Source organism: Mobula hypostoma, chromosome 1 (genome assembly GCF_963921235.1).
Source record: "Mobula hypostoma chromosome 1, sMobHyp1.1, whole genome shotgun sequence".
Classification (NCBI taxonomy): Eukaryota; Metazoa; Chordata; class Chondrichthyes; order Myliobatiformes; family Myliobatidae; genus Mobula; species Mobula hypostoma.
This window is the reverse complement of record NC_086097.1, coordinates 217,714,292-217,741,507: the sequence shown is the minus strand read 5'-3', so window position 1 is coordinate 217,741,507 and position 27,216 is coordinate 217,714,292. Positions and strand designations below refer to the sequence as shown.

At 39.4% G+C, this 27,216-nt stretch overlaps 2 protein-coding genes across 5 annotated transcripts in view; both read left to right on the top strand.

Annotated features, from left to right (window-relative positions):
• Positions 1 to 18,022, top strand: part of ppp1r42 (protein phosphatase 1, regulatory subunit 42) — a 121,902-nt gene extending 103,880 nt beyond the window's left edge. For all 4 annotated transcript variants that reach the window (XM_063064602.1, XM_063064610.1, XM_063064619.1 and 1 more), the window contains one exon: positions 16,984 to 18,022. In XM_063064602.1, the coding sequence (XP_062920672.1) occupies positions 16,984 to 17,058 (75 nt within the window). In that variant the 3' untranslated portion in view covers positions 17,059 to 18,022. The remainder of the gene's footprint in view (positions 1 to 16,983) is intronic.
• A 5,122-nt stretch (positions 18,023 to 23,144) lies between these two features.
• Positions 23,145 to 26,380, top strand: LOC134355007 (transcription factor 24-like). Its single transcript, XM_063064634.1, has 2 exons — positions 23,145 to 23,573; positions 25,338 to 26,380. The coding sequence occupies exons 1-2, from the start codon at positions 23,145 to 23,147 to the stop codon at positions 25,446 to 25,448; spliced, it is 540 nt and encodes a 179-aa protein (XP_062920704.1). The 3' UTR covers positions 25,449 to 26,380.
• Positions 26,381 to 27,216: the final 836 nt, after the last annotated feature.

Below are 27,216 nucleotides of genomic sequence, written 5' to 3'. Positions count from 1 at the left end.
ACCATACGCTTACCTACACTATACTCCATCTGCCACTTCCTTGGCCAGATTCCTAATCTGTTCAAGTCCTTCTGCAGACTCCCTACTTCCTCAACAATGCCTGCTCCTCCACCTTTCTTTATATTGTCTGCAAATAGGCTACAAAGCCATCAATTTAAATCGTTGAAATGTAATGTGAAAAGAAGTGGCCCCAATACCAACCCCTGTGGAATACCACTTGTCATGGCAGACAACCAGAAGGGGTACCTTTATTCTAACACTTTGCCTCCTGCCAATCAGCCAATCTTCTATCCATGCTAGTATCTTTTGTGGTGGTGGGGAGAAGATATTTCTCTATCAAAGTAGGTGTAATGTGCTCCTTCCCTCTACTAGTCTGCAGGTCACCCTTTTGGGTAAGATGTAGCACCTGCTTAGACCCCTGAGCAGGGTCATGTGAAGTCATGGGAGCAGGTGGAGCTTAGTCATATGAGCAACTAGTGCATATCACGTACCACTGACGCCAGGCAGACAATCTCTGAAGAGTATTAATAATGGCTTGGGTTTACCTGTCTTGTAAAGACACTGCCCAGAAGAAAGCAATGGCAAACCACTTCTGTAGAAAAATTTGCCAAGAACAATCATGGTCATGGAAAGAGCATGATCGCTCACATCATTTGACACAGCACATCATGAATAAACGAGTATTTTTCCAGTAATATCATGTGCTCTTATCTTGTTAAGCAACCTCATGTGTGGTGCCTTATCAATAGCCTTCTAAAAATCCAAGTAAACAACATTCAAATAAACAACATCCACTGACTATCCTTTGTTTATCCTGCCTTCTATTTCCTCAAAGAATTCCAACAGATTTACCATACTGGGACCTCTGCTATTTGTCATGTATATAAATGACATTCATGAAAATGTAGGTTACAACTACTCTCACTTCTGCCTGCCCCGTGACATTCCCAAATTCCTGGCATGCTGCTAGTGTCTTCCACAGTGAAGGCTAACACAAAATACTTAAGTTTGTCCTCCATTTCTTTGTTTCCACCTCCCCCCCCCCCATTACTATCACTCCAGCATCATTTTCCAGTGATCCAAAATCCACTCTCACCTCTCTTTATATATCTGAACACTTTGGTATACTTTTGATATTTTTGGCTAGCTTACCTTCATATTTCATCTTTTCTCACCTTACGACTTTTTTTAGTTGTCTTCTGTTGGTTTTTAAAAGTTTCCCAATCCTCTAACTTCCTACTAATTTTTGCTATATTACATGCCCTCACTTTTGCTTTTATGCTGTCTTTGACTTCCCTGGTCAGCCACAACTCCCTCACCCTCCCTTTAGAATACTTCTTTTTTGGCATGTATCAATCCTATGCCTTCCAAATTACCCCCAGAATCTCCAGCCAATACTGTTCTGCTGTCGTTCCTGCTAGTGTCTCCTTCCATTCAACTCTGGCCGCCACCTCTGTCATGCCTCTGCCCCTTTAGTCGACTGTAATACTCATATATCTGACTTTATCTTCTTCCTTTCAAACTGCAGGGTGAATTCTACAATATTATAATTAATGCTTCCCAAGGATTCCTTTACCTTAAGCTCCCTGGTTCATTACACAACATCCAATTGGAATTGCCTTTCTCCTAGTGGGCTCAACCACAAGCTGCTCTAAAAAGCCATCTTGTAGGCATTCCACAAGTTCCCTCTCTTGGGATTCAGCACCAACTTGATTTTTCCCAATCTTCCTCCATAATGAAATTCCCCATGACCATCATAACATTCCCCGTATTACATGCCTTTTCTATTTCCCATTGAAATTTATATCCCACATCCTGGCTACTATTTGGGGGACCTGTATATGACTTCCATCGGGGTCTTTTACCCTTGCAGTTTCTAACTCTATCCACAAGGATTCTACATCTTCTGATCCTATGTCACCTCTTTCTTAGGATTTGATTTCATTTTTTTATCAACAGTCACTCCACCCCCTCTGCCTGCCTGCCTGTCCCTTTGATACAAGGTGAATCCTTGACTGTTAAGCTGTCAACTATGATCTTCTTTCTGCCACGTCTCAGTGATGCCCACAACGTCATACCTGGAATCTCTAAATGCGCTACAAGATTGTCTACCTTATTCCTTATACTATGTGCACCTATTCACTGATACACACAAACAATGAAATGATTTACTGATGTGCACAAATAGCTGAAATCCAGAGGCAATATGAAGATTATTGCCCTTGATGTCAAGGTGGCATTCAAGGATCCATGTTAAAGCTGGGGTCATAAGCATCAGAGGAAAGCACACCAGTTGTTGGGGACATAATTCACACAAAGGAAGTTAGCTGCAGGTGGACAGTCATTCCAGACCCGCACATCACTGTAGGAATTCTTCAAGGCAGTCTTTTGCACAGCCATCTCCACCTGTTACACAAAATTAGAAGTGGGGTTAGAAAACCGTCCACACGTGCTTACAGCAAGGTCTGGACAATATTCAATAATGAACAGATATATGGCAAGCAACATGCAAGCCACATCGGTGACAGGCAACGACCGTCTTCAACAGAAGTCTAATCACCTACTTTTGATATCCAAAGGCATTATCATTGTTGGGTCCCCAACTATTAATATCTATGAGGTTACCATTATCTAGGAACTCAACTGGAACTGCCACATAAATATAGTGGCTTTCAGAGAATAATAGAGGCTGGGTATCCTGTGGTGAATAATTCAAATCCTGGTACCTCATAGCCATTCCACCTTGACCATACTTTCTACTTGTATGGATAAGTGCTACTCTAACTATGCTCAATTAACTGGTCACCGTTATGTACAAGGCAGCTCATTTAATTGGCAATCCATCCATCACCCTAAACCTTCAGTGCAGTGTTTCCCAAATATGCAAACTTTATACTCTTGAATAATAATATCACCAGGTACATGGAAACAATACCATACGGTTCCATTCCAAATCACTTATTATCCTGCATCAGTAATATACCTGTATTCAAGTCTCCTTTTTGTCACTAGATCTAATTCCTGAAACTATCTATCAAAAAACAGAGTGAAAGCACCTTCCCCAGACAACCTGCTGTAGTTCAGAAGAAAGCTCATCTACCACCTCTCGAGAATAACAGGATTGAAAATAATTGCATTAGAGAAATAAAAGTTTACTTCTGTGATAGCAGGATTTGAACTTGCTTCCTACTTGCTCGATTACTTACTGCATCTCCAAGTTGCATATCAACAGCAAACTTTGAGATTATCCCTATGTACTCAAGTCCAGGCCAATAACATACATCACAATAATAACATGTATCCTTTCACCACTATTCTCTACAGACTATTAGTATATACCTCAGGATTTCTTGGCCAGTAACCATAACTAGTATGCATTTGGATCTCTAATAGTTGATTGAATTAATGCTACTATTTTCATCACCTAAGCATCTCCATAATTTTAACAAGATATTGATATTAAAATAATAGCACTAGTCTAATCAACTATTTTAAACTATCTTAGTCTAAAATAAAACTTAATTTAAAGTTCTCTTATTATAAAACAAGTTTTAAAATATTACAAACGAGAGAAAATCTGGAGATGCTGGAAATCCAAGTAACACACACAGAATGCTGGAGGAACTCAGCAGGCCAGGCAGCAGCTATGGAAAAGAGTGCAGTTGATGTTTCAGGCCGAAACCCTTCAGCAGGACTCATCAGTCTCTTTTCCACAGATGCTGTCTGGCCTGCTGAGTTCCTCCACCATTCTGTGTGTTGCTCTTAAAATATTTTACTTCAAGGTAAAATTTAAAATATCTTAATATCAGCCAATATTATCTTAGTAATATCAGTTACATTAATCAGTTGTCTTAATATAATATAATTATGACTAATAATATCTTAATATCAGCCATACTTACCTTAATATCAACTGCAGGAGAACACATAGAATTATTTTCTCTGTTCTGAAAAATAATTACTCACTGCTCTTAGACTTTTGTCCTTATCCTAACTTAACTTTAATCTTTTGAAAAGTCCATATATATGTAAAATCCTCTCTTGTATAGCCTCCTGATGACTACACCTGCGAAAGGTGCATCCAGCTGCAGCTCCTGACAAACCGAGTTAGGGAACTGGAGCTGGAGCTGGATGAACTTTGGATCATTTGGGAGGCAGAGGCAGAAATAAACAGGAGTTACAGGGAGATAGTCACCCCTAAGAGTCAGGAGACAGGTAGCTGGGTGACTGTCAGGAGAGGGAAGGGGAATAGACAGAATGAGCAGAGCACCCCTGTGGTCGTTCCCACCAATAATAAGTACATAGTTTTGGATACTGTTGATGGAGCCGACCTACCAGGGACAAGTTGCAGTGGTTGCGTCTCTGGCACCGTGATGGGACCCTCAACTCAGAAGGGAAGGAGGGAAAAGAGGAGAGCAGTAGTGACAGGGGATTCGATTGCTGGGGGACAGATAAGAGGTTCTGTGGAAGAGATCAAGAATCCCGGATGGTCTGTTGCCTCCCTGGTGCCAAGGTCCGCGATATCTCGGATCGAGTTCAAGAGGGAGGGTGAGCAGCTGGATGTCGTGGTCCATACACCAATGGCGTAGGTGGGAAGAGTGAGGAGGTCCTGAAAGGTAAGTTTAGGGAGTTAGGTGCCAAGTTAAAGGACAGGACCTCCAGGATAGCAATCTCAGGACTGCTACCAGTGCCATGTGCAGGCGGGTTTAGAAATAGTAAGATAGCACAGATCAACATGTGGCTGAAGACATGGTGCAGGAGGGAGGGCTTCAGATTTATAGATAATTGGGCAATTTTCCAGGGACCTGTTCCGGCGGGATGGTTTACATCTGAACTAGAAGGGGCAAATATTCTTGCAGGTAGGTTTGCTAGAGAGGCTCCGGTGGATTTAAACTAGATACAAGGGGGAAGCGGAACCAGAGTGTAGGAACAGATGTAGGGGAGAAGGAAGAAAAAGAAAATAGTAAAGTTGTTTGCACCATTAGTGATAAACAGAGAGTAAGGGGTGGAAAATTTCTTAAATACATTTATTTTAATGCTAGGAGCATTATAAGAAAGGTGGATGAGCTTAAAACATGGATTGATACCTGGAAGTATGATGTGGTAGCTATTAGTGAAATATGATTACAGGAGGGGTGTGATTGGCAACTAAATATTCCTGGATTTCGTTACTTCACGTGTGATAGAATCGGAGGGACAAGAAGGGGAGGTGTTGCATTGCTTGTCAGAGAAATTATTACAGCGGTGCCCTAGCAGGATAGACTAGAGGGCTCATCTAGGGAGGCTATTTGGGTGGAATTGAGGAATGGGAAAGGTGTAGTAACACTTATGGGGGTGTATTATAGACCGCCAAATGGGGAGCGAGAATTGAAGGAGCAAATTTGTAAGGAGATAGCAGATATTTGTAGTAAGCACAAGGTTGTGATTGTGGGAGATTTTAATTTTCCACACATAGACTGGGAAGCCCATACTGTAAAAGAGCTGGATGGTTTGGAGTTTGTAAAATGTGTACAGGATAGTTTTTTTGCAGCAATACATAGAGGTACCAACAAGAGAAGAGGCAGTGTTGGATCTCCTGTTAGGGAATGAGTAGGTCAGGTGACGCAGGTTTGTGTTGGGGAGCACTTCGGGTCCAGTGATCACAATGCTATTAGTTTCAATATAATTATGGAGAAGGATAGGTCTGAACCCGGGGTTGAGATTTTGGATTGGAGAAAGGCTAACTTTAAGGAGATGTGAAAGAATTTACAAGAGGTGGATTGGGACAATTTGTTTTATGGGAAGAATGTAATAGAGAAATGAAGGTAATTTAAAGGTGAAATTTTGAGAGTACAGAATCTTTATGTTTGTGTTAGGTTGAAAGGAAAGGTTAAAAGTTTGAGAGAGCCATGGTTTTCAAGGGATATTGGAAACTTGGTTCGAAAAAAGAGAGGTATCTACAGTAAATATAGGCAGCATGGAGTAAATGAGGTGCTCGAGGAATATAAAGAATGTAAAAGAATCTTAAGAAAGAAATTAGGAAAGCTCAAAGAAGAAATGAGGTTGCTTTGGCAAGTAAGGTGAAAATAAATCCCAAGGGTTTCTACAGTTATATTAATAGCAAAAGGATAGTGAGGGATAAAATTGGTCCCTTAGAGAATCAGAGTGGACAGCTATGTGTGGAGCCAAAAGAGATGGGGGAGATTCTGAACAATTTCTTTTCTTCGATATTCACGAAGGAGAAGGATATTGAATTGTGTAAGATAAGGGAAACAGGTAGGGAAGTTATGGAAACTATGATGATTAAAGAAGATGAAGTACTGGCACTTTTAAAGAACATAAAAGTCGATAAGTCTCCGGGTCCTGCCAGGATATTCCCTTGGACCTTGAGGGAAGTTAGTGTGGAAATAGCAGGAGCTCTGACAGAAATATTTTAAATGTCATTAGAAATGGGGATGGTGCCGGAGGATTGGTGTATTGCTTATGTTGTTCCATTGTTTAAAAAGGGTTCTAAGAGTAAACCTAGCAGTTATCAGCCTGTGAGTTTGACATCAGTGGTGGGTAAGTTGATGGAAAGTATTCTTAGAGATGGTATATATAATTATCTGGATAGACAGGGTCTGATCAGGAACAGTCAAAGTGGATTGTGCGTGGAAGGTCATGTTTGACAAATCTTATTGAATTTTTTGAAGAGGTTACTAGGAAAGTTGACGAGGGTAAAGCGGTGGATGTTGTCTATATGGACTTCAGTAAGGCCTTTGACAAGGTTCCACGCGGAAGGTTATTTAGGAAGGTTCAATCGTTAGGTATTAATATCGAAGTAGTAAAATGGATTCAGCAGTGGCTAGATGGGAAACACCAGAGAGTAGTGGTGGATAACTGTTTGTCAGGTTGGAGGCCGGTGACTAGTGGTGTGCCTCAGGGATCTGTACTGGGTCCAATGTTGTTTGTCATATACATTAATGATCTGGATGATGGGGTGGTAAATTGGATTGGTAAGTATGCAGATGATACTAAGATAGGTGGCGTTGTGGATGATGAAATAGGTTTTCAAAGCTTGCAGAGAGATTTAGGCCAGTTAGAAGAGTGGGCTGAGAGATGGCAGATGGAGTTTAATGCTGATAAATGTGAGGTGCTACATTTTGGTAGGACTGATCAAAATAGGACATACATGGCAAATGGGAGGGCATTGAAGAATGCAGTAGAACACAGGAATAATGGTGCATAGTTCCCTGAAGGTGGAATATTATGTGGATAGGGTGGTGAAGAAAGCCTTTGGTATGCTGGCCTTTATAAATCGGAGCATTGAGTATAGGAGTCGGGATGTAATGTTGAAATTGTACAAGGCATTGGTGAGGCCAAACGTAGAAGGTTGAGACCATAAGACAAAGGAGCAGAAGCCGGCCATTCGGCCCATCGAGTCTGCTCCACCATTTTATCGTGAGCTGATCCATTCTCCCGTTTAGTCCCACTCCCCCGCCTTCTCACCATAACCTTTGATGCCCTGGCTACTCAGATACCTATCAATCTCTTCCTTAAATACACCCAATGATTTGGCCTCCACTGCTGCCCGTGGCAACAAATTCCATGGATTCACCACCCTCTGGCTAAAAAAATTTCTTCGCATTTCTGTTCTGAATGGGCACCCTTCAATCCTTAAGTCATGCCCTCTCGTTCTAGACTCCCCCATCATGGGAAACAACTTTGCCACATCCACTCTGTCCATGCCTTTCAACATTCGAAATGTTTCTTTGAGGTCTCCCCTCATTCTTCGAAACTCCATGGAATACAGTCCAAGAGCGGACAAGCGTTCCTCATATGTTAACCCTCTCATTCCCGGAATCATTCTAGTGAATATTCTCTGTACCTTCTCCAACGTCAGCACATCCTTTCTTAAATAAGGAGACCAAAACTGCCCACAGTACTCCAAGTGAGGTCTCACCAGTGCCTATAGAGCCTCAACAACACATCCCTGCTCCTATACTCTATTCCTCTAGAAATGAATGCCAACATTGCATTCGCCTTCTTCACCACCGACTCAACCTGGAGGTTAACTTTAAGGGTATCCTGTACGAGGACTCCCAAGTCCCATTGCATCTCAGAACTTTGAATTCTTTCCCCATTTAAATAATAGTCTGCCCGTTTATTTTTTCTGTCAAAGTGCATAACCATACACTTTCCAACATTGTATTTCATTTGCCACTTCTTTGCCCATTCTTCCAATCTATCCAAGTCTCTCTGTAGACCCTCCGTTTCCTCAGCACTACTGCCCCCTCCACCTATCTTTGTATCATCAGCAAACTTAGCCACAAAGCCATCTATTCCATAATCCAAATCATTGATGTACAATGTAAAAAGAAGTGGCCCCAACACGGGCCCCTGTGGAACACCACTGGTAACCGGCAGCCAACCAGGATAGGATTCCTTTATTCCCACTCTCTGTTTCCTGCCAATCGGCCAAAGGTCTATCCACGTATGTAACTTTCCCGTAATTCCATGGGCTCTTATCTTGTTAAGATACAACATCCACTGCATCTCCCTTGTCTAGCCTACTTGTAATTTCCTCAAAAAATTGTAATAGGTTTGTCAGGCAGAATTTTCCTTTAAGGAATCCATGCTGAGCTGTACCTATCCTGTCATATGCCTCCAGGTACTCAGTAACCTCATCCTTGACAATTGACTCCAACAACTTCCCAACCACCGATGTCAAGCGAACAGGTCTATAATTTCCTTTTTGCTTCCTTGTCCCCTTCTTAAATAGCGGAGTGACATTTGTAATCTTCCAGTACTCCGGAACCATGCCAGAATCTATCGACTTTTGAAAGATCATCACTAATGCCTCCACAATCTCCACAGCTAATTCCTTCAGAACATGAGGGAGCATTCCATCTAGTCCGGGAGATTTATCTACCTTTAGACTATTCAGCTTCCTGAGTACTTTCTCTGTTGTAATTGTGACTGCGCACACTTCTCTTCCCTGCCACCCTTGAGTGTCCAGTATACTGTTGATGTCTTCCTCAGTAAAGACTGATGCAAAATACTCGTTCAGTTCCTCTGCCATCTCCTTATCTCCCATTACAATTTCTCCAGCATCATTTTCTATCAGTCCTTTATCTACTCACCTGTCTTTTACTCTTTATATACTTGAAAAAGCTTTTAGTATCCTCTTTGATATTATCTGCTAGCTTCCTTTCATAGTTAATCTTTTCCCTCTTAATGACCTTCTTAGTTTCCTTTTGTAAGCTTTTAAAAACTTCCCAATCCTCTGTCTTCCCACTAATTTTTGCTTCCTTGTATGCCCTCTCCTTTGCTTTACCTTTGGCTTTGACTTCTCTTGTCAACCACGGTTGCATCCTTTCTCCATTCGAAAATTTCTTCTTTTTTTGGAATATACCTGTCTTGCACCTTCCTCACTTCTCGCATAAACTCCAGCCACTGCTGCTCTGCCATCCTTCCCACCAGTGTCCCTTTCCAGTCAATTTTGGCCAGTTCCTCTCTCATGCCACTGTAATTTCCTTTACTCCACTGAAATACCGACACATCGGATTTCGGCTTCTTTTTTTCAAATTTCACAGTGAACTCAATCATGTTATGATCACTGCCTCCTGAGGGTTCCTTCACCTCAATCTCTCTAATCACCTCCGGTTCATTACACAATACCCAATCCAGTACAGCCGATCCCTTAGTGGGCTCAACAACAAGCTGTTCTAAAAAGCCATCTCGCAGACATTCTACATATTCTCTCTCTCGAGATCGAGTGCCAACCTGATTTTCCCAATCCACTCGCATGTTAAAATCCCCTATAATTATCATAACACTGCCCTTCTGACAAGCTTTTTCTATTTCCTGTTGTAATTTGTAGTCCACATCACTGCAGCTGTTTGGAGGCCTACAAATAACTGCCATCTGGGTCCTTTTACCCCTGCGATTTCTTAGCTCAACCCATAAAGATTCTGCACTTTCTGATCTTATATCACCTCTTTCTAATGATTTAATATCAATTCTTACCAATAAAGCCACGCCTCCCCCCCCCCCGCCTACCTTCCTATCCTTCCGATGTATCCTTGGATGTTCAGCTCCCAGAGACGAGACATGCATCCTTTAGCCACGTCTCAGTGATGGCCACAATATCATACCTGCGAATCTGCAGCTGTACGACAAGATCATCCACCTTATTCCTTATGCTACGTGTATTTAAGTATAACACCTTAAGACCAGTACTTGGTACTTTTCGCTTTGATTTCAGTGCAACTCATCTCAATTTTCTACAAATTTGCCCCATCACTTGCCTGTCTTTCCTGACATCTTTACTGCTCACTATCTTAGATTTATTTCTGTTTTCCCCTTCCTCCGCTCTGTCATTCCGGTTCCCATCCCCCTGCCAAATTAGTTTAAACCCTCCCTAACAGCTCTATTAAACCTTCCCGCCAGGATATTTGTCCCCTTCGGGTTCAGGTGTAACCTGTCCATTTTGAACAGGTCATACTTCCCCCAGAAGAGATCCCAATTATCCAAGAATCTGAAGCCCTGCCCCCTGCACCAGTCTCTCAGCCACACATTCATATGCCTGATCCTACTATTCTTGCCCTCGCTAGCACGTGGCACAGGTAGCAATCCCGAGATTACTACCCTGGAGGTCCTGCTTCTCAGCTTCCTTCCTAACTCCCAGATATCTCTCTTCAGGACCTCCTCCCTTGTCCTATCTATGTCATTGGTACCAACATGTACCAAGACAACTGGCTGCTCGCCCTCACCCTTCAGAATATTCGGGACCCGATCCGAGACATCCCGTACCCTGGCACCTGGGAGGCAACACACCATGCGGGTATCTCTATCAGGCTCACAGAATCTCCTGTCCGTTCCTCTGACTATGGAATCCCCTGTGACTACCGCATTCCTCTTCTCCCTCCTTCCCTCCTGCACAACAGCGCCAGACTCAGTGCCAGAGACCTGGTCACCATGGGCGTCCCTGTTAGGTCATCCCCCTCAACAGCATCTAGAACAAGATATTTGTTTCTGAGGGGGACAGCCGCAGGTGTGCTCTCCACTATCCAGGCATTTCCCTTCCCTCTCTTGACAGTGACCCAGTTTTCTGACCGCTGTAGCCTAGGGATGACTACCTCCCTGTACCTGTTGAGGGGGGACTTGAGGGAGATAGATAGAGTTGACGTGGATAGGCTTTTTCCATTGAGAGTGGAGAAAATTCAAATGAGGACATGAGAGTTAAAGGGCAAAAGTTTAGGGGTAACATGAGAGGGAACTCCTTTATGCAGAGAGTGGTAGCTGTGTGGAACGAGATTCCAGCAGAAGTGGTTGAGGCAGGTTCGATGTTGTCGTTTAAAGTTAAATTGGACAGATATATGGACAGGAAAGGAATGGAGGGTTATGGGCTGAGTGTGGGTCGGTGGGACTAGGTGAGAGTAAGAGTTTGACATGGACTAGAAGGGCTGAGATGGCCTGTTTCCATGCTGTAATTGTTATATGGTTATATGATGAGAGGCATCGAGCATGTGATAGTCAGAGGCTTTTTCCCAGGGCTGAAATGGTTGCCACAAGAGGACACAGGTTTAAGGTGCTGAGTGTAGGTACAAAGGAGATGTCAGGGGTAGGTTTTTACGCAGAGAGTGGTGAGTGAGTGGAATGGGCTGCCAGCACCGGTGGTGGAGGCAGATAAGATAGGGTCTTTCAAGAGACTTTTGGATAGGTACGTGGAGCTTCGAAAATAGAGGGCTTTGGTAAGCCGAGTAATTTCTAAAGTAGGGACATGGTCAGCACAACTTTGTGGGCCAAAGGGCCTATATTGTGTTGCAGGTTTTCTATGTTTCTATGTTTCTGTATTTTAAAGATCTCTTTAGACCTCTGGAACATGTCCTTGATATTTGATTTTTTTCTTTCATAAGAATGGATTCCAAATGCCTATTTAACAGTCTTCTCAATTTGTTCCACCACCTTCAAAAAACTGCACATCCTTCACAATTGTACTACATGGTCTGTATCATTTCTTTCTTCAAATATATTGATTCCCACTTCTCACCATTACATTTTGTCTGCCAAGTGTTTGCCAATTTGGATTATTTTTTCTTCAAATCTTTTCCTGTCTTTTTCATTATTTATTACATCTCTAAGTTTCATATCATTTGCAAACCTTGAAACTATGCCAATATACTCAACTCCAGGCCAATAATATTTATCAATATGAATATTGATATACATATAGAGCTTAATAGAGCCTTGAACAGTGGCAAATCAGGACATCAGAAGTTTGGGGAGGAGGAGGCGACTTTAATCAGCTCCACTCTCTGAAGATAAAAGGCAACAGTAGCATGTCGCGGCAGCATAATAGAGCTTTGACCAGTGACTAATTGGCATTTGGGATTGATAAAAGCAAATTAAAGGAAGGCAGGGGCAAGCATGGTGGCCGTCGTCTGAGTGGACATAATCAGAGTGGTGATCTTGAGGCATTAGCTCTTCGAGGCTTACGCAAGAGAGACTTCACAGAGAAAGCAAAGGAAAGAAAAGCTCAAGTTTTTTTCGTTCTCTTCTTTATGAATGCTAAGCTAGGGACAGTAGGGATGACAGACAGGATAGTTAAATGCTCCTCTTGTGGGATGTAGGAAAGCAGAGAGACCTCCAGTGTCACTGACGACTACAACTGCGAGAAGTGCATCCAGCTGCAACTTCTACGAAATCACGTTAAGGAGTTGGAGCTGGAGCTGGAACTGGATGAACTCCGGATCATTTGTGATGCTGAAGGAATGGTAGATAGGACGTGTAGAGAGGCAGTTACACCCAAGGTGCAGGGCACAGAAAACTAGGTGACAGTCGGGAAGGGAAAGGGATTAAGGAGCTAGTGCAAAGTACCCCTGTAGCCATCCCCCTCAACAACAGATTTTATTACTTTGGATGACATAACAGAGGAGAGTCTCAATGGCCATGTCTCTGGTACTGAATCTGCCTCTGACGTTCAGATGAAAGGGGGGAGAACAGGCACACTGTGGTGATAGGGGATTTGTTAGTTAGGGAAATAGACAGAGAGTTCTGTGGATGAGAACAAGATTCCTGGCGGGTATGTTGACTCCGGGTGCCAGGGTCCAGGATATCTCAGATCAAGTCCTCAGCATTCTTAAGTGGGAGGGTGAACAGCCAGAAGTCATGGTCCATGTAGGTACTAATGACATGGGAAGGATGACTAACGAGGTTCTGCTTAGGGTGTTCAGGGAGTTAGGTGCTAAGTTAAAGGGCAGGACCTCCAGATTTGTGATCGCCGGATTGCTACCCATGCCACATGCTAGTGAGGCTAGAACTAGGAAGATTATACAGTTTAATACGTGGCTAAGGAGTTGGTGTAGGAGGGAGGGCACAAGATTTTTGGATCATTGGGCTCTCTTCCAGGGAAGGTGAGACCTGTACAGAGGGACAGTTTGCACCTGAACTGGAGGGGGACTAATATCCTAGAGAGAAGGTTTGTTTATGCTATATGGTGGAGTTTAAACTAGACTTGCAGGGGTATGGGAACCAGAGTGTTAAAAACAGTTAGTGGAGAGATTGTGGAGGCAGATGTTGGTAAGACCTCAGACAAAGTTAGGAATCAAAAGGTTGATGGTGTGACTAGCGTCCTGAGCTACCTATATTTAAAGGCAGGGAGTATCGTAGGAAAGGCAGATAATTGTGCTGAAGGTGAGGCAGCTGGTTTACAATCAGAGGCAATGTGTAGTGACAAGGACAGGACAAAATTTCAGTCAACGTAAAAGGTGGACAAAATCAAAAAGGGTGAATACATGACTGAAGGTGTTGTATCTGAATGTATGCAGTAAGGTAGATGAACTTCAAGCATAGTTGCAGATTAGCAAGTTGGTGTCACTGAATCATGGCTGAAAGATTATAACTGGGAGCTTAACGCCCAATGATACACATTGTATCGGAAGGCAGAGGGGTTGGCATTGCCCTGTTGGTAAAAAATGAAATCAAATCATTAGAAAGAGGTGTTATAGGTGAGGGTGTTGAATCATTGTAGATAGGACTAAGGAAATGCAAGGAGAAAAAGACCCTGAGGCGAGTTGTATACAGACCCTCAAAGAGTAGTAAGGATGTGGCCTACAAATTACAGTGGGAGATAGAAAATGCATGTCAAAAGGGCAATGTTACAATAGTCATAGGAGACTTCAATATGCAGGTAAATTGGGAAAATCAGATTGGTGCTGGATTACAGGAGGGGGAATTTCTAGAGTGCCTATGAGATGTATTTTTAGAGCAGCTCGTGGTTGAGCCCACTAGAAGATCAGCTATTCTGGATTGGGTGTTGTGCAATGAATCAGAATTGATTAGAGAGGTTAAGATAAAAGAACCCGTAGGGGCAAGTCATCATAAAATGATTGAACTCATCCTGAAATTTGAGGAGAAGCTAAAGTCAGATGTTTCAGTATTACAGTGGAGGAAAGGGAATTACAAAGACATGAGACTGGAGCTGGCCAGAATTGAATGGAAAAGAACACTGGCAGAGATGATGGCAGAGCAGCAGTGGCTGGGATTTCTGGAACCAATTCAGAAGGCACGGGATATATACATCCCAAAGAGGAGGAAGTATTCTAAAGGCAAGATGACACAACAGTGGCTAACAGGAGAAGTCAAAGACCATAAGATATAGGAGCAGAAGTAGGCTATTTAACCCATCAACTCTGCTCTGTCATTCAATCATGGGCTGATCCAATTCTTCCAGTCATCCCCACTCTCCCGCCTTTACCCCATACCCTTTGATGCCCTGGCTAATCAAGAACATATCTATCTCTGCCTTAAGTATACCCAATGACTTGGCCTCTACAGCCACTCGTGGCAACAAATTCCACAGATTTACCACCCTCTGACTAAAGTAATTTTTCTGCATCTCAGTTCTAAAAGGATGTCCTTCAATCCTGAAGTCGTGCCCTCTTGTCCTGGAACCCCCTACCATGGGACATAACTTTGCCATATCTAATCTGTTCAAAGCCAACCCAAAAGCCAAAAAGAGGGCATATAATAGAGGAAAAATTGGTTTTGGTATTGGTCATATGAATGTTAGGCTGGAGTCTGGAGAAGTAGAGATTATTGCTAGGTGGGTGAAAAATGTGTGGTTCATAGAATACCAAGCAAGTGCAGTAATCAGTAATGACCTCTACTGCCCTTAATCATGTGTGAGATCATTAAACTTCCTCCTGCACTGGGACCAGTCACTTCCTTGTCATCTCATTCCACTGCTCCTTCATCTTAGAATCGGATGGAATCAGGCAGGATACATTCTCTGAGGGTTACCTCATTAATCAGGATCTTGAGGCTTGTGTTGAAGTGAAATGCCCTGTGTCCTACTTCAATGGTCATTTTTTAAAAATAATTTATTCCTTGCTATATATTCTCTTCTGTTAATAGTTATAATCGGTGATATCTTCCCCTTTAAGTAGTTCAGGTTAACTTTACTGCTCTACAGGACTCCTGAAGTAATTTCAATTTTATGTAAAACAGACTGTGATAGACCCTCTTAATTGTATATATATAAAAAAATCTTGTGTAAGCCATACCAGGACAAACTGTCCACCTCTGCAATATAATTTTAAATGTTTTCTCCCTAAAACCATTAGCTGCTGAAACTATTTTCCATATCTTTATTAACCTCTACTCTCATGTATTGTATCCCATTTCCTTCTTGGCCAGGCTCTCATTTCAACCTTCCCTAATTTCAGCCTCATCCAAAACTCTATTCCATAGTCCATCTCTGACAAAGTCATGTTCAACCACTAGAGCATCACTGCTGAACATTGCATCAACCATCACTTTGATTTGTTTAACCACTTTCTTTTGTTCTAATGTCTCCACAGTCTTGCCTATCGCAAAGTCCATGACTCTCTCACTGAAGTGTGTTTACTCAACCTTCTCTTGTACGTCCAGCACTTTCCTTGTCAGCTTTATTTTCAACTTCTTGGGCTTAAGCTTTGAGTTCTTTAGTTAAGCCTCCTATCACCCACCTTCACATCTGGCTTTCAGACACTCAATAAAATGCACATCTTGTAAAACATTTGGTAATTTAGCTCATTCTCTCCATTAATTTTGTGATAACTCATTTCTGATTAGGATTCTGTAAAGAGCATTTAAGACATGTTTTCTCCTTTAGGATGCTATGTAAATGCAAGTTGCTCTTGTTTTGTATTATACAAAAATGTATTTTCCTTTGCAAAGTAGAAACTTAAGGTGTGTTTTATGCATAATCGTTTACCATTGTTTAGTTTCAATTTCCCTATTTAGAATCAAGTAAGTGAACCAATGTTATCGTTATTATTGTACAGAAATGTAAGGATTTTCGCTTGATCAAAACTCTTGTTAATGCTTGATGGTATAACTAAGCTTTTGGTCACTCTTGTAACAAAGTCTTCATAGTGGAAATAAGCTATGTGGTCCAGCATCTGTCATGCCATTGAATAAGACCATGATCAATCCTGAATCTCAATTCCACTTCCCTGCCCAATTCCCGTGGAGGCATTTGGTCACAAGAATAAGAACTATAACATGAGAGTATGATTAGAATATCCTTGAATATTCTCAAAATTAGAGAATTCCAAAGATGTATTGCAGAATTTTTACTGCATTTTTTAAAACGATCCATTAAGTTGTGACCATAGTTCTGTTTTTAATCCAAAATAAAGGACCCCTGTACCTCGCTGTCAATCACACTTAGAATCGCTTACATCAATTTTCTTCTAAACTCCAATGGCAGTTACTCAATTTTTGTTGAAAGTACAACACACTTTTTCTAAGAATCAAACTAGATTCTTCTGTGTTGACCCCAAATCAAGTATAACTCTTGTCAGGTATGCACAGAGGACGTCAGCTATGAATTCACCAAAACTCAGTAAAGATACTAACGAGAATAGACAAGGAAAGACATCAATGACATCAAGCAAATACAGACATCTATTTTTTTTCTTTTTGCTTTTTAAATTATTTTTAAATATGTTGAAATGCGTCTTTCTTTTACCGCAGCAACGAGATTTAAGCAAAGCCGACGATTCGCAATCAGTTCAGAATGTTGCGGAAACTTCGTCACAGCATCACTAACAGTGTAAACTGAAATCGAAGACCTTAAACGACAACATCAGTTTTCACTAGTGTTGGGAACACATAACTAGTTTATTTGGTTTAATTTTAAAATCAATTAAATGTAATTATTTATATTTTTATTTCGATAGCATAATATTATAGCCCGTTCGTTTGATTTATTCTAATATATCTTATTAAAGGGCAAATTCCTACGAATTAACACCGTGTATTCTAAGTGTTTCGTTTGCAAAGAGCTGCATGATATGCATTTTATCTTTGTGATTAAAACGTTAAACACGGTTCTGGTTCAGATTCCTGCGTTCATTGCCCCAACATAATTCTGTCATGAGTTTAATCGAATTTGTTAGATAATGTGAGCTAAATGATTGTAATATTGTGACGTAAAGGGAGCGAACATTGTTCGGTAAACAAATCGATTTGGCGAAGCGCCAAGTTTCAGCAGCGTTACTGCCAGATTTCAAACTCCCAGCTTTTGCAGTATTTCATTATTGTAATAATTCCACATTCCCTTGATTGTTGCTTTGTTACTTGTGTTTTTGTTGTTTTACTATGAAAACTGAACGTTTCGGTTTCTGAAATATTGAAGCTTTATCACCCAATAAATGAATAACAAACACAGAAAAACACAGTGGAACATTGTCCCTTGTTTTCGGCCATGAATGACCTGCAGCCTGTCTTTTCTATTTTCTATTCTTTATAATAAATGTTTCAATATTAAATAACACGCATTTTATTATTGGCCACGGTATTTCGCCTCTATTGTACCGAATTAAAAAGTTTAAGTATAGACACGCCTACACTTTTAGTACTTTATCAAGTTGTTCGAGGTGTTAAAAAAGGCGAGTTAACTTTTTGAAGCGTTGCGATGGAAATGTAGGCTAACCACGAACAAATACGACCAACTGACATGATAGAAAGAAATATAATTATTGAAACTGAACATTTAAATCCACAAATTGTGTACTCAATATACCATGTAATTACCTACTCTGTATGTTTTTCTTTTGTGAATAAAAAGCAAAAAGCAACATTTTGATGTTTTAATATTTCACAGTAAAATTTACTTGTTCTTGATTTTAAGAAACAATATTTTTCATGATTCTAATTACAACACAAAATATGAGCATTGTACTTTCAGGAGATGGATCCAGGAAAGAGATGCTAAGTAGATCTTTCGGATAATCCATGAACAAGTACGAAATTTCACATAAATTTTATTTGCCATCTTCGGTGATTTATCGATCTATCACATATAGTCTAATTATTTCCGTTTCCATCGTTAGTTGATATGAACTAAGTTCAACATCTACTAATGCTAATTTATTTCGCTTTCATAACGTCATTTAATCTTTCAGTCAAATATGAAATAACAAGCGTAGCCAGATTGTAATTATATTCAATAATACATGTAGCAACTTCAAGGATCTATTTCTCATCTATATAAAACCATGGTAGATTTTAACTACGCAAGGAAAAGGGTACGTTTTCCCAAAGTAATGACAGTACCTAATAGTTTTAATCATTTTACGCAAATAAACGTGTTGTTACATTTCAATTCATGTAGTCAACTTACAAATATTATGATCAGACGTTTTGAGTTTATATTTTTAACAAACTTTTGAATAAACGATATTTTAATTAAGTGAACATAGGTGTTTACATAATACGTGTAATATTGAACTTTAATGGTTCGGGAGTATGCTCGTTGACGCACTATCTAATTATTTTTAGAAAAGAAACAAAACCACAAGTAAACGTTATACCAATTCTAATGAATTTTAAGAATTATTTTTGTTTGAAATATGTCGACATGTGTTTATTAAAGATCTGGTATTACTTCTTGTGTTTTGAAAGCTGACCATTCTATTCACACATTAAGAACATTTCCATTTTTATAGAAAAGTTTTTAAAGTCCATTATCTACATTATTAACGATAATCCAAGCTGAGAAATGAATCTTATGGCTTATTTTAGAAAAACATTATCAAAGGTGAATCCCTGTTTATAACAATGAAACCTTTAAAATTTATTACGATACCGATTTGACGATGTGGCTTTAAGGGAACTAATTCTATAATATTCTGCCAGGTTATCTTCCCTTTTAATGAGATTGATCATTTTTGCTAATGAAAAATATGAAGGGATTAGGAGGAAAATGGATATACGGAGTCAGGTGTCAGACTCCGGTTTTATTGGAAGGCAGTTGAAGTCCTCCGGACTAAATATCCTACTCTTGTTCCTGTACTCAACGAAATGTGGAGAAATATTTGTTGCATATTATTTCTGGAATTAAACTAGTATGGGATAATTAATAGTTTTCTTAAATGATACATGGTTATGTATCGTTTAAGCTTCCAAACAATAATCGAGAGAAGTATTAGTTACAGATCGAACAATTAGCTATTGAATACAAAATGCTGGAGGAACTCTGCAGGTCAGTCTGCATCTATGGAAAAGAGTTAACAGTTCTGAAGAAGGGTATTAGCACGAAATATCGACTGTTTACTCTTTTCCATAGATGCTGCCCGACCTGCCGAGTTCCTCCAGCATTTTGTATGTGTTCTTCCATTTGAAAAACTAACACTATTTTCTTGCGGATATCTCTTAAAATATTTTCAATTGATTGTTTAACCAAATTGCCAGCAGAAATATTTGAAATAATATTTTACAATAAATCCATGAGCGACAACTAAAGTAAACAAAATGTAGTGGACATGCTTAGCAAGACAGGTAATCGTATAGAATATGAAATAGACAACCTTTCATCAGAATGGTAGCTTAATAAATTTTCAGCCAGAGCTTCTTACGCAAACATCTTTTTTCATATTATCAATATTTCTGATATGGCTATTATTTGTATTGTTAGCACATATATGATAATTGGCATATGGAAATTTGTTATTCTTTTCCTGCATTAAAGATTGCGCAGCAAAACAACTGTATGATTTTTACTTGGAAAAGGATGTTCAATTGACTTCATCATTAGCGAAACAGAAATACCAGAGACTATATTACTTTCTTTCATTACTCCTAATAAAATATTATAATTTGTTGTATGTGTGTGCTTTCGTTCTATTCAGCTGTTCGTAATTCCAACTTTCGACTGTTTTAATAAATATTGAAGCGTAGACTTTCATCATAACAAAGAAAATAAATGTTCAAAATCATTGTTGCGGATCTATTTGTAGACTTTTAATTTTGTTACTTCAACGCCCCGTGCTTAATCAAGTTCCCCCCTTCTCCTTTACTATTTCCCATTCCCATTTCCCTCTCTCACCTTATCTCCTTACCTGCCTATTACCTCCCTCCGGTGCTCCTCCCACTTTTCTTTCTTACAAGGCCTTTTGTCTCCTTATCAGATTTCGCCTTTTCCAGCCCTGAATCTCTTTCACCAATCAACTTCCCAGCACCTGATTTCACCCCTCCACCCCCCGCCGTTTCTCCTATCATCTTGAGGTTATTCCTCCCCTCCCCCTCCCCACTTTTTTACTCTGACTCATCTTTTCTTCCAGTCCTGATAAAGGGTCTCGGCACGAAACGTCGAATGTACTCTTTTTTATAGATGCTGCCTGGCCTGCTGAGTTCATCCAGCATTTTGTGTGTGTTGCTTAGTTTTCTAGCATCTGCAGATTTCCTCTTGATTGCGAGTATTCAGGAGTCTCTTACGAAGTCACTTAAAATATAATGTGTTGGTGCGTGGCCAAGTGGTTAAGGTGTTCGTCTAGTGATTTGAAGGCCATTAGTTCGAGCCGTGGCTGAGGCAGCGTGTGTGTCCTTGAACAAGGCACTTAACCACACATTGCTCTGCGACGACACCGGTGCCAAGCTGTATGGGTCCTAATGCCTTCCCTTGGACAACATCGGTGGCGTGGAGAGAGGAAACTTGCAGCATAGGCAACTGCTGGTCTTCCATACAACCTTGCCCAGGCCTGCACCCTGGAAACCTTCCAAGGCGCAAATCCATGGTCTCATGAGACTAACGGATGCCTAAAATATAAAATATAAATTTATATTTTACAGTCAATGGCTAATTTATGTTTTTAGTTACTCTTGACTTATGATGTAACAACTTTAATATATCTTTTATCCATCTGTTTACCACAAATTGAATGTTAGTGTTTTTATCCCGTCATGTCACCTAAATATTATTATTCATAAGCTGATGTCAACATATTTAAACGTTTTCCCAATTACTTTATGAATGATACCCGCATTTAGTTTTAAGAGTTTGGATTCATATTTCTGAAACAAAGACGGTTATGGAAAATACTCGTTTTTTTGGGACAACTTATATATATATATACCGCCTGTAATATGATCTCTAAAGGATGGAAAAATAATTCGTACTATTCTTTAAATCCATGATCTACTATATTAACGATCATCCCAGTTAAATTATGGTTAAATTACCTTTGTTAAATTATGACAAAAATAAAGCAAACAAGGTTGATAAGGAGATTGCTACTCGGACACCAGAAATCGCCTCTTTTCGGTTTTAATGGCAGAAGTAAAGTGGAGGATAAAACGGTTGTTGTCAAGTGACAAGTTATTTGCCTATTTTGAAATGAAGTTTTGTTTATGAGATTCTCTTGGAATGCTTACTGCGTGATCTGTCAGTCTATTTAATAAAAGTTAGTAGTTTGTCATTAAGCTGGTATTCCACTGAAGTAGTCAGATAGCCGTTAGGTTGCTTTGCATCATCCTGACAGTATTTGACAAGATACTGTCCTCATAAGGGAACGTAAAAGATCCCATGGCATCACTACTAGTAAAAAAAATTACACCCATGCCCTACTCAATACCGATTCCTCTACCAACATTACCTAAATAGATTACCAGCTGATCATTACACTCCTAGCTAAAGAGATTGGAAATGAAACCACCTGTCTTTAATTTCGAGGTCTTCATTCAGATAGGAAATACAAAAGCTCAACTCAAAAGTAAACAGAGAATATGAATTTGTATTTGCGGGAAATATAATTTGATGTTGACCAATTAGATTGCATCATCTTCATAACAATTGCAGTAATATTAAAACAATGTGAAAATATTCTAGAATTGTGCTTACATGGAACGTGTATCAAATAATACACGTGGTAAGCAGAAAAATATACATCACTGCCTTTTTAAAATACTTAATATTGTTCCATCTGATGAGTATAATGATTAACTATACCTTTGTACGTATTTTTCTGTTTAAATATAATTTACACTGGACGTAGATTAGGCTAGGACCACTTTAAGAAGGTTGGCGTAGGTGGCCTATTACTTGTTGGTGAGTGGTGGCTACATGTGATTAATTGGCCTCTGTCAAGCAACTGTCAGCGCTTTGAGCTGTCAATGAGAGGCTCCAGAGGCAAGGGGGCTCATTCAGGTGTGTACTTAATGCTGTTCTCCAGCAAGGCTTGACGCTGAAATTATTATCACTGTTTCCTTATTTAAAAAATCAACGTGCCCATTCCCGCATTCTATACAAGGATAAAGATGGGAAGCTTTCACGGCGACTGAATCACTCTTAAACAGCATATTCTGCAATCGGTGCTGGATTCGTGCAAAAGGGTAACTTTAGAATGTAACCCGCTTTTCGGTTTGCAGATAGAAATGCCATATATGCAGAACTGTGAGTGATATTGTTTTTTTTTCCTTTCTGCAGCAAAAGATAAACCCAGGGTGCTATGTGTAGAACGGTGGAGTTTTGTCGAACACAGGTTTAAGACAGATGGAATTTCTTCAATTTTCAAAATATTTACAGAAAGCTGGAACCGATTAGTGAAATTTATAGGTTGTAGGATATTACCAACGATCGATTTTGCAGCTGTATATGGAAATATCACTCAACTGGTTGTGTAACTTTCTTTACTACTAAATTATATATGTTTGAGACATTATCTAAAGTTGGTACTTACCTGCCAAAATGATGATTGACGTTACAGTTGAAATAGAATCCTGAGGAATCTAACATATTTTAGCAGAATATTAGCATCGTGCCATTTCGTAAACTAAACCAATCGCTTTTGAATTAGATTGAATTTGTTTATTTTCAGGTTGACGCTTTCCCATGACTATTGCGTTTGTTCCGGCTAATGGTTCAGCCTAAGAAAAGTTCAATGGATTCTACAGCTGTTCCAAAGGCCATAATTGAGGATAGTCCCAGTTCCAGCCCGAGCCACTGTCCGGATCCCGATTCCGTGACCTGCCCCACTCGCAAACACCCGGAATTAGGATCTCGCTCGAAAGTGACTCGCATCAGGGGCAGACCTGCGGCAGCAAACGCTGCGCGAGAGCGTAGCCGGGTACAAACCCTGCGACATGCTTTCTTGGAGCTGCAAAAGACTCTACCTTCAGTTCCTCCGGACACTAAATTGTCCAAACTGGATGTCCTAATCTTGGCAACCACCTACATTGCACATTTAACCCGCACCCTGGAAGAAAGTCTGGAGGAGGGGGAAGGTCGGAAATCTTCCGAGTTAATGCATTCTCTCAAAGTAGACGGATATCTGCATCCGGTCAAAGTAGGAGTTCTGCAATACCTCTTTATTGTGAAAATATATCTTTTAAGAGTTTAATCTAAATAACCTGTCTTTCCTAATAACATCTGCTGTTGTAAGTATGTTTATGGAATCAATGTAATATTTAAAACACATACTTTGAGCCTTTAACATGTAGATTATTTTAACAATCATTGGAAAAATGTTATAAATTCAAATAGATATCGAATAAGTTTCCTTCCATAACTATATATAATCTCATTTTGTTAAAGCAAATTAACTCTACAATTGATGGGAATAACAGGCTGTTCTGACAAAAGAATTGTTCGCTGATTCTGAATGTATGCAATCACCCATAAAACAGAAGGAAAACTTGAATAACTTTCAACGTTTCGTCCATGCATATACTTAACGAAAATTGCTTATTCCCCTATACAGTGAACTACAACTTTGGAAATAGGCTTATGTTTCACTTTTCAACTTTCTAAAATTAAATTGCCAACTGTCCATAATAAATTTATGTATTAAATATTAACTTTAAGCTTGTTTTGCTGGATGAGTACATAGATCATAGAGTTTTTCAGCTAACAATTGCTGGACCCTCTGACAGTTTGGGTAATAAATTCAAATTCTTTGTTTTTCTTCTTTAAAGTATTCCTCGACTCGAACAACTGACAATGAAAGTAGCAATTCCTAAGATCGTCCGCGTTTTTAAGAACTACATGCTACTTTATTTATGTGACTTTTTGAAAATGCTGATATAGATATATCTGTTTGGTTTAAAGATACGCCAAGTTGAAACGAGTACTGAGAGCCAAAACATTTGTGGGGGAAAATGGTTTATATATTTTTATATTTTAATGAATATCTGAGTATCCCTGTCTCACTGATCATAGATTCAATTTTCGATACCATCTGGCTCACTTTATGAATCTTTTAAAAAAGGCTGATGCAAATATGTAGAAAAAAATATGATAGTCAACTAAACGAAGAATGTTTTTTTATAAAGTCCAAATCATTTCAATTCCTGTACCACCGGAGTATTTTGCCTCATAGTTCTCCATTATCGGTGGACATTGGTCTAGAATTGTATAGTGTAACTCTCGTTTAACCTTATAGTATTTTGAATGCATTACAGCCATTTGTGGCGTTAAACATAAGACATTACCATTGCTTAATTTGCAGTCTATGTAAGAATTCAAAAATACAAAATACGTGTAAAATAAAATGACGTTTTCAAACAATTGCGGCATAAATAGCTAAAAAGTACATACGAATTATCATTATGAGATTCCTTGCCCAGGATGTACTTGTCAACACGTATAACCGAATCAGGAAAGATAAAGAAAAATATGGCTCAAAAACGCAAAATGATTCAGCTCCTATATGTAAAACTCGGCGTCCAAAACGATTAATCCTGGTAATATATTTTGATAAGTTTACATCTAACGAATCTGTTCTACATCATGCCAACAGCTATTTGCAATTACAATACATTGAATCGGTAAGATCTGGATTATAATTTAGTTTTTTTCAATACCGTTTACCAAAATGTAATTGTTGTGAATGGTGATAAGGAGCATGCAGGTTTGTTTCTGTTGGGTTTCCCTGTAACATCACATTTAGCTATCTGTATAATGCAAAACACTTTACCAAGTTATTTTTATGTTTGATAGGTATTCAGACTTTAAATCGCAACTTCATATTGCAACGTATATTTTTTAAAGGAAATAGTCGAAGCATCAAACAAGTTATTAATATACATATATTTTCCTTCATGAATTTCAGAAGTGGCCAATGCGATCCCGTTTGTATGTCGGTGCAACGGGACAATTTCTGAATTCGAGCCAATCCGACATTCAAACTCAAGCCAAGACGACCAATCCTGATCCCGTCTAAACTGGAAACTGCCTAAAATTTAGCAAGGCTTTTAAAACTTGTTGTCATACCGATGTGTCACTGGCAATTTTTGAATTAACTTTTTGAACGTAACATAACATTTCCAAAATGCAAATATCTCGCAGGACTAAGTAAAATATATTATATATATATTTAGAGAGAGAGAATTGAGTGCGATTATTGAAATGAACGTGATGTAGTGGAAGTTGATCTCGTTTAATTTTAAGTATGTTAAAAGATAAACTAAATATCTTGCAATTGACAAAGTTGGCGCTATTTCTGAAACGTTTAAATAACAATTACCATGTGTGACACGGATTCGGCGAAGACCTCTTCCTTCGTTTAGTCACTCAAGTCGGCACGATGATATGGAAGCACCAAAGTTTAAACTTTGAGAAATGAGGAAGCTGACGTTTGCAATTCAATTGTTTACTATTACATGGTGTTGAAAGGCTTGGCTGCGTCCGTAAGAGTGAAAATTTGGCTCGACTGATTGGCTACGCACTTTCAATTGAAATAGGTTTGCACTAAAGCATGATTTAACAAAACAAAAACTATGTGCACAGCTGGCCGCAGTGGATACGTGCGCACTTTCTATAGACACAAGCTTCAGAAGAGCATTCCGTTCTTACTCATCTTCGATATATTTGAAATCTTCGCGAAACTGTTCGGTGGTGGTCAATACACGAACCAACCAGCCCAGCTAACTGGTTCATACCAAACTGTTAAACATAACTGAAATTAATTAAAGTAACGTGACCGATATGTTAATCTGACCACCTTTATGACATGGAGAATAATAAGCATGTATTGACATTGAATTAAGCTACCTTTTACTGTAAATGACATGAAAATATCCGAAATATATCTGCATTTTTGGAAGAATATTTTACGCTGGTATTTAACATCTAAGTGTACTGTTCTAAAATAAAATATCCGTCCACTTATTTAAATTGTTCGATTCATCATTTCAGTTTTGCTCACACAACTACACCAATGTTTACGAACAATTATTGATGGAAAATGTGGGTCAATATCGGTTTAATCTTTAGTTTGTTGAACGGGTAGGGCGTAAATTAGAATGTTGGACAAATTGTATATTGCCAAGTGTGTATCTATCGTTACACGCACTCACATCTACTCTTTAAAGGTAGCCTGATATTTTAAAGACTTTGTTTTAACTTAATCTGAACAAAATCTGGTTTCACTGGATCCATGTATCAAGTTTGATGGGTTTACGAGGAACATTTAAGTCGGAGAAGAACTTGCTATATCTTCTGCTGATTCAGTGAAGCATTCCTAGAGAATATTACATTTTGTTACGAATTGCAAAAATCTATTATTGTTCAATAGTTTACAGACAGAAAATATATTGAAATTAGTTCGCACAAACGACCTGAAACTTACAATCGTCTGAAATGTTGTGCGTTGCCCCAACTGCCTAAACTTCACAATAATTACTGAATCACAACTTCTAAAGGAAAAGGTGTTCACTTGGCAACGTAATTGTTTCAATTGATGGTAATACTCCCTCCGCGCAGACCGTTCTATCATCATTTGGCAGGTTTCTACTTAATAGTGACATCAAAACAAGAAGCGCTGCTCAAAACATGTAACAACACGAGAGAAGTCTTAATTTAACTAGATAATTCCATAGTAATTTTTAATCATTTGAAACTCAGTATAGAGTTCTACTAAGATTTGGCTGAGCTGTGAAAAAAGAATCATCTAATGACATTGTTGTCTGCAGTGCCGAGAGGTTGCAATT

Excerpts from the sequence above, each read along its gene's own strand:
- LOC134355007 (XM_063064634.1), top strand. The coding sequence starts at position 23,145 with ATGGTTCAGCCTAAGAAAAGTTCAATGGATTCTACAGCTGTTCCAAAG. Across the intron at positions 23,574-25,337 it reads GATATCTGCATCCGGTCAAA|AAGTGGCCAATGCGATCCCG; the intron begins GTAGGAGTTCTG and ends CATGAATTTCAG.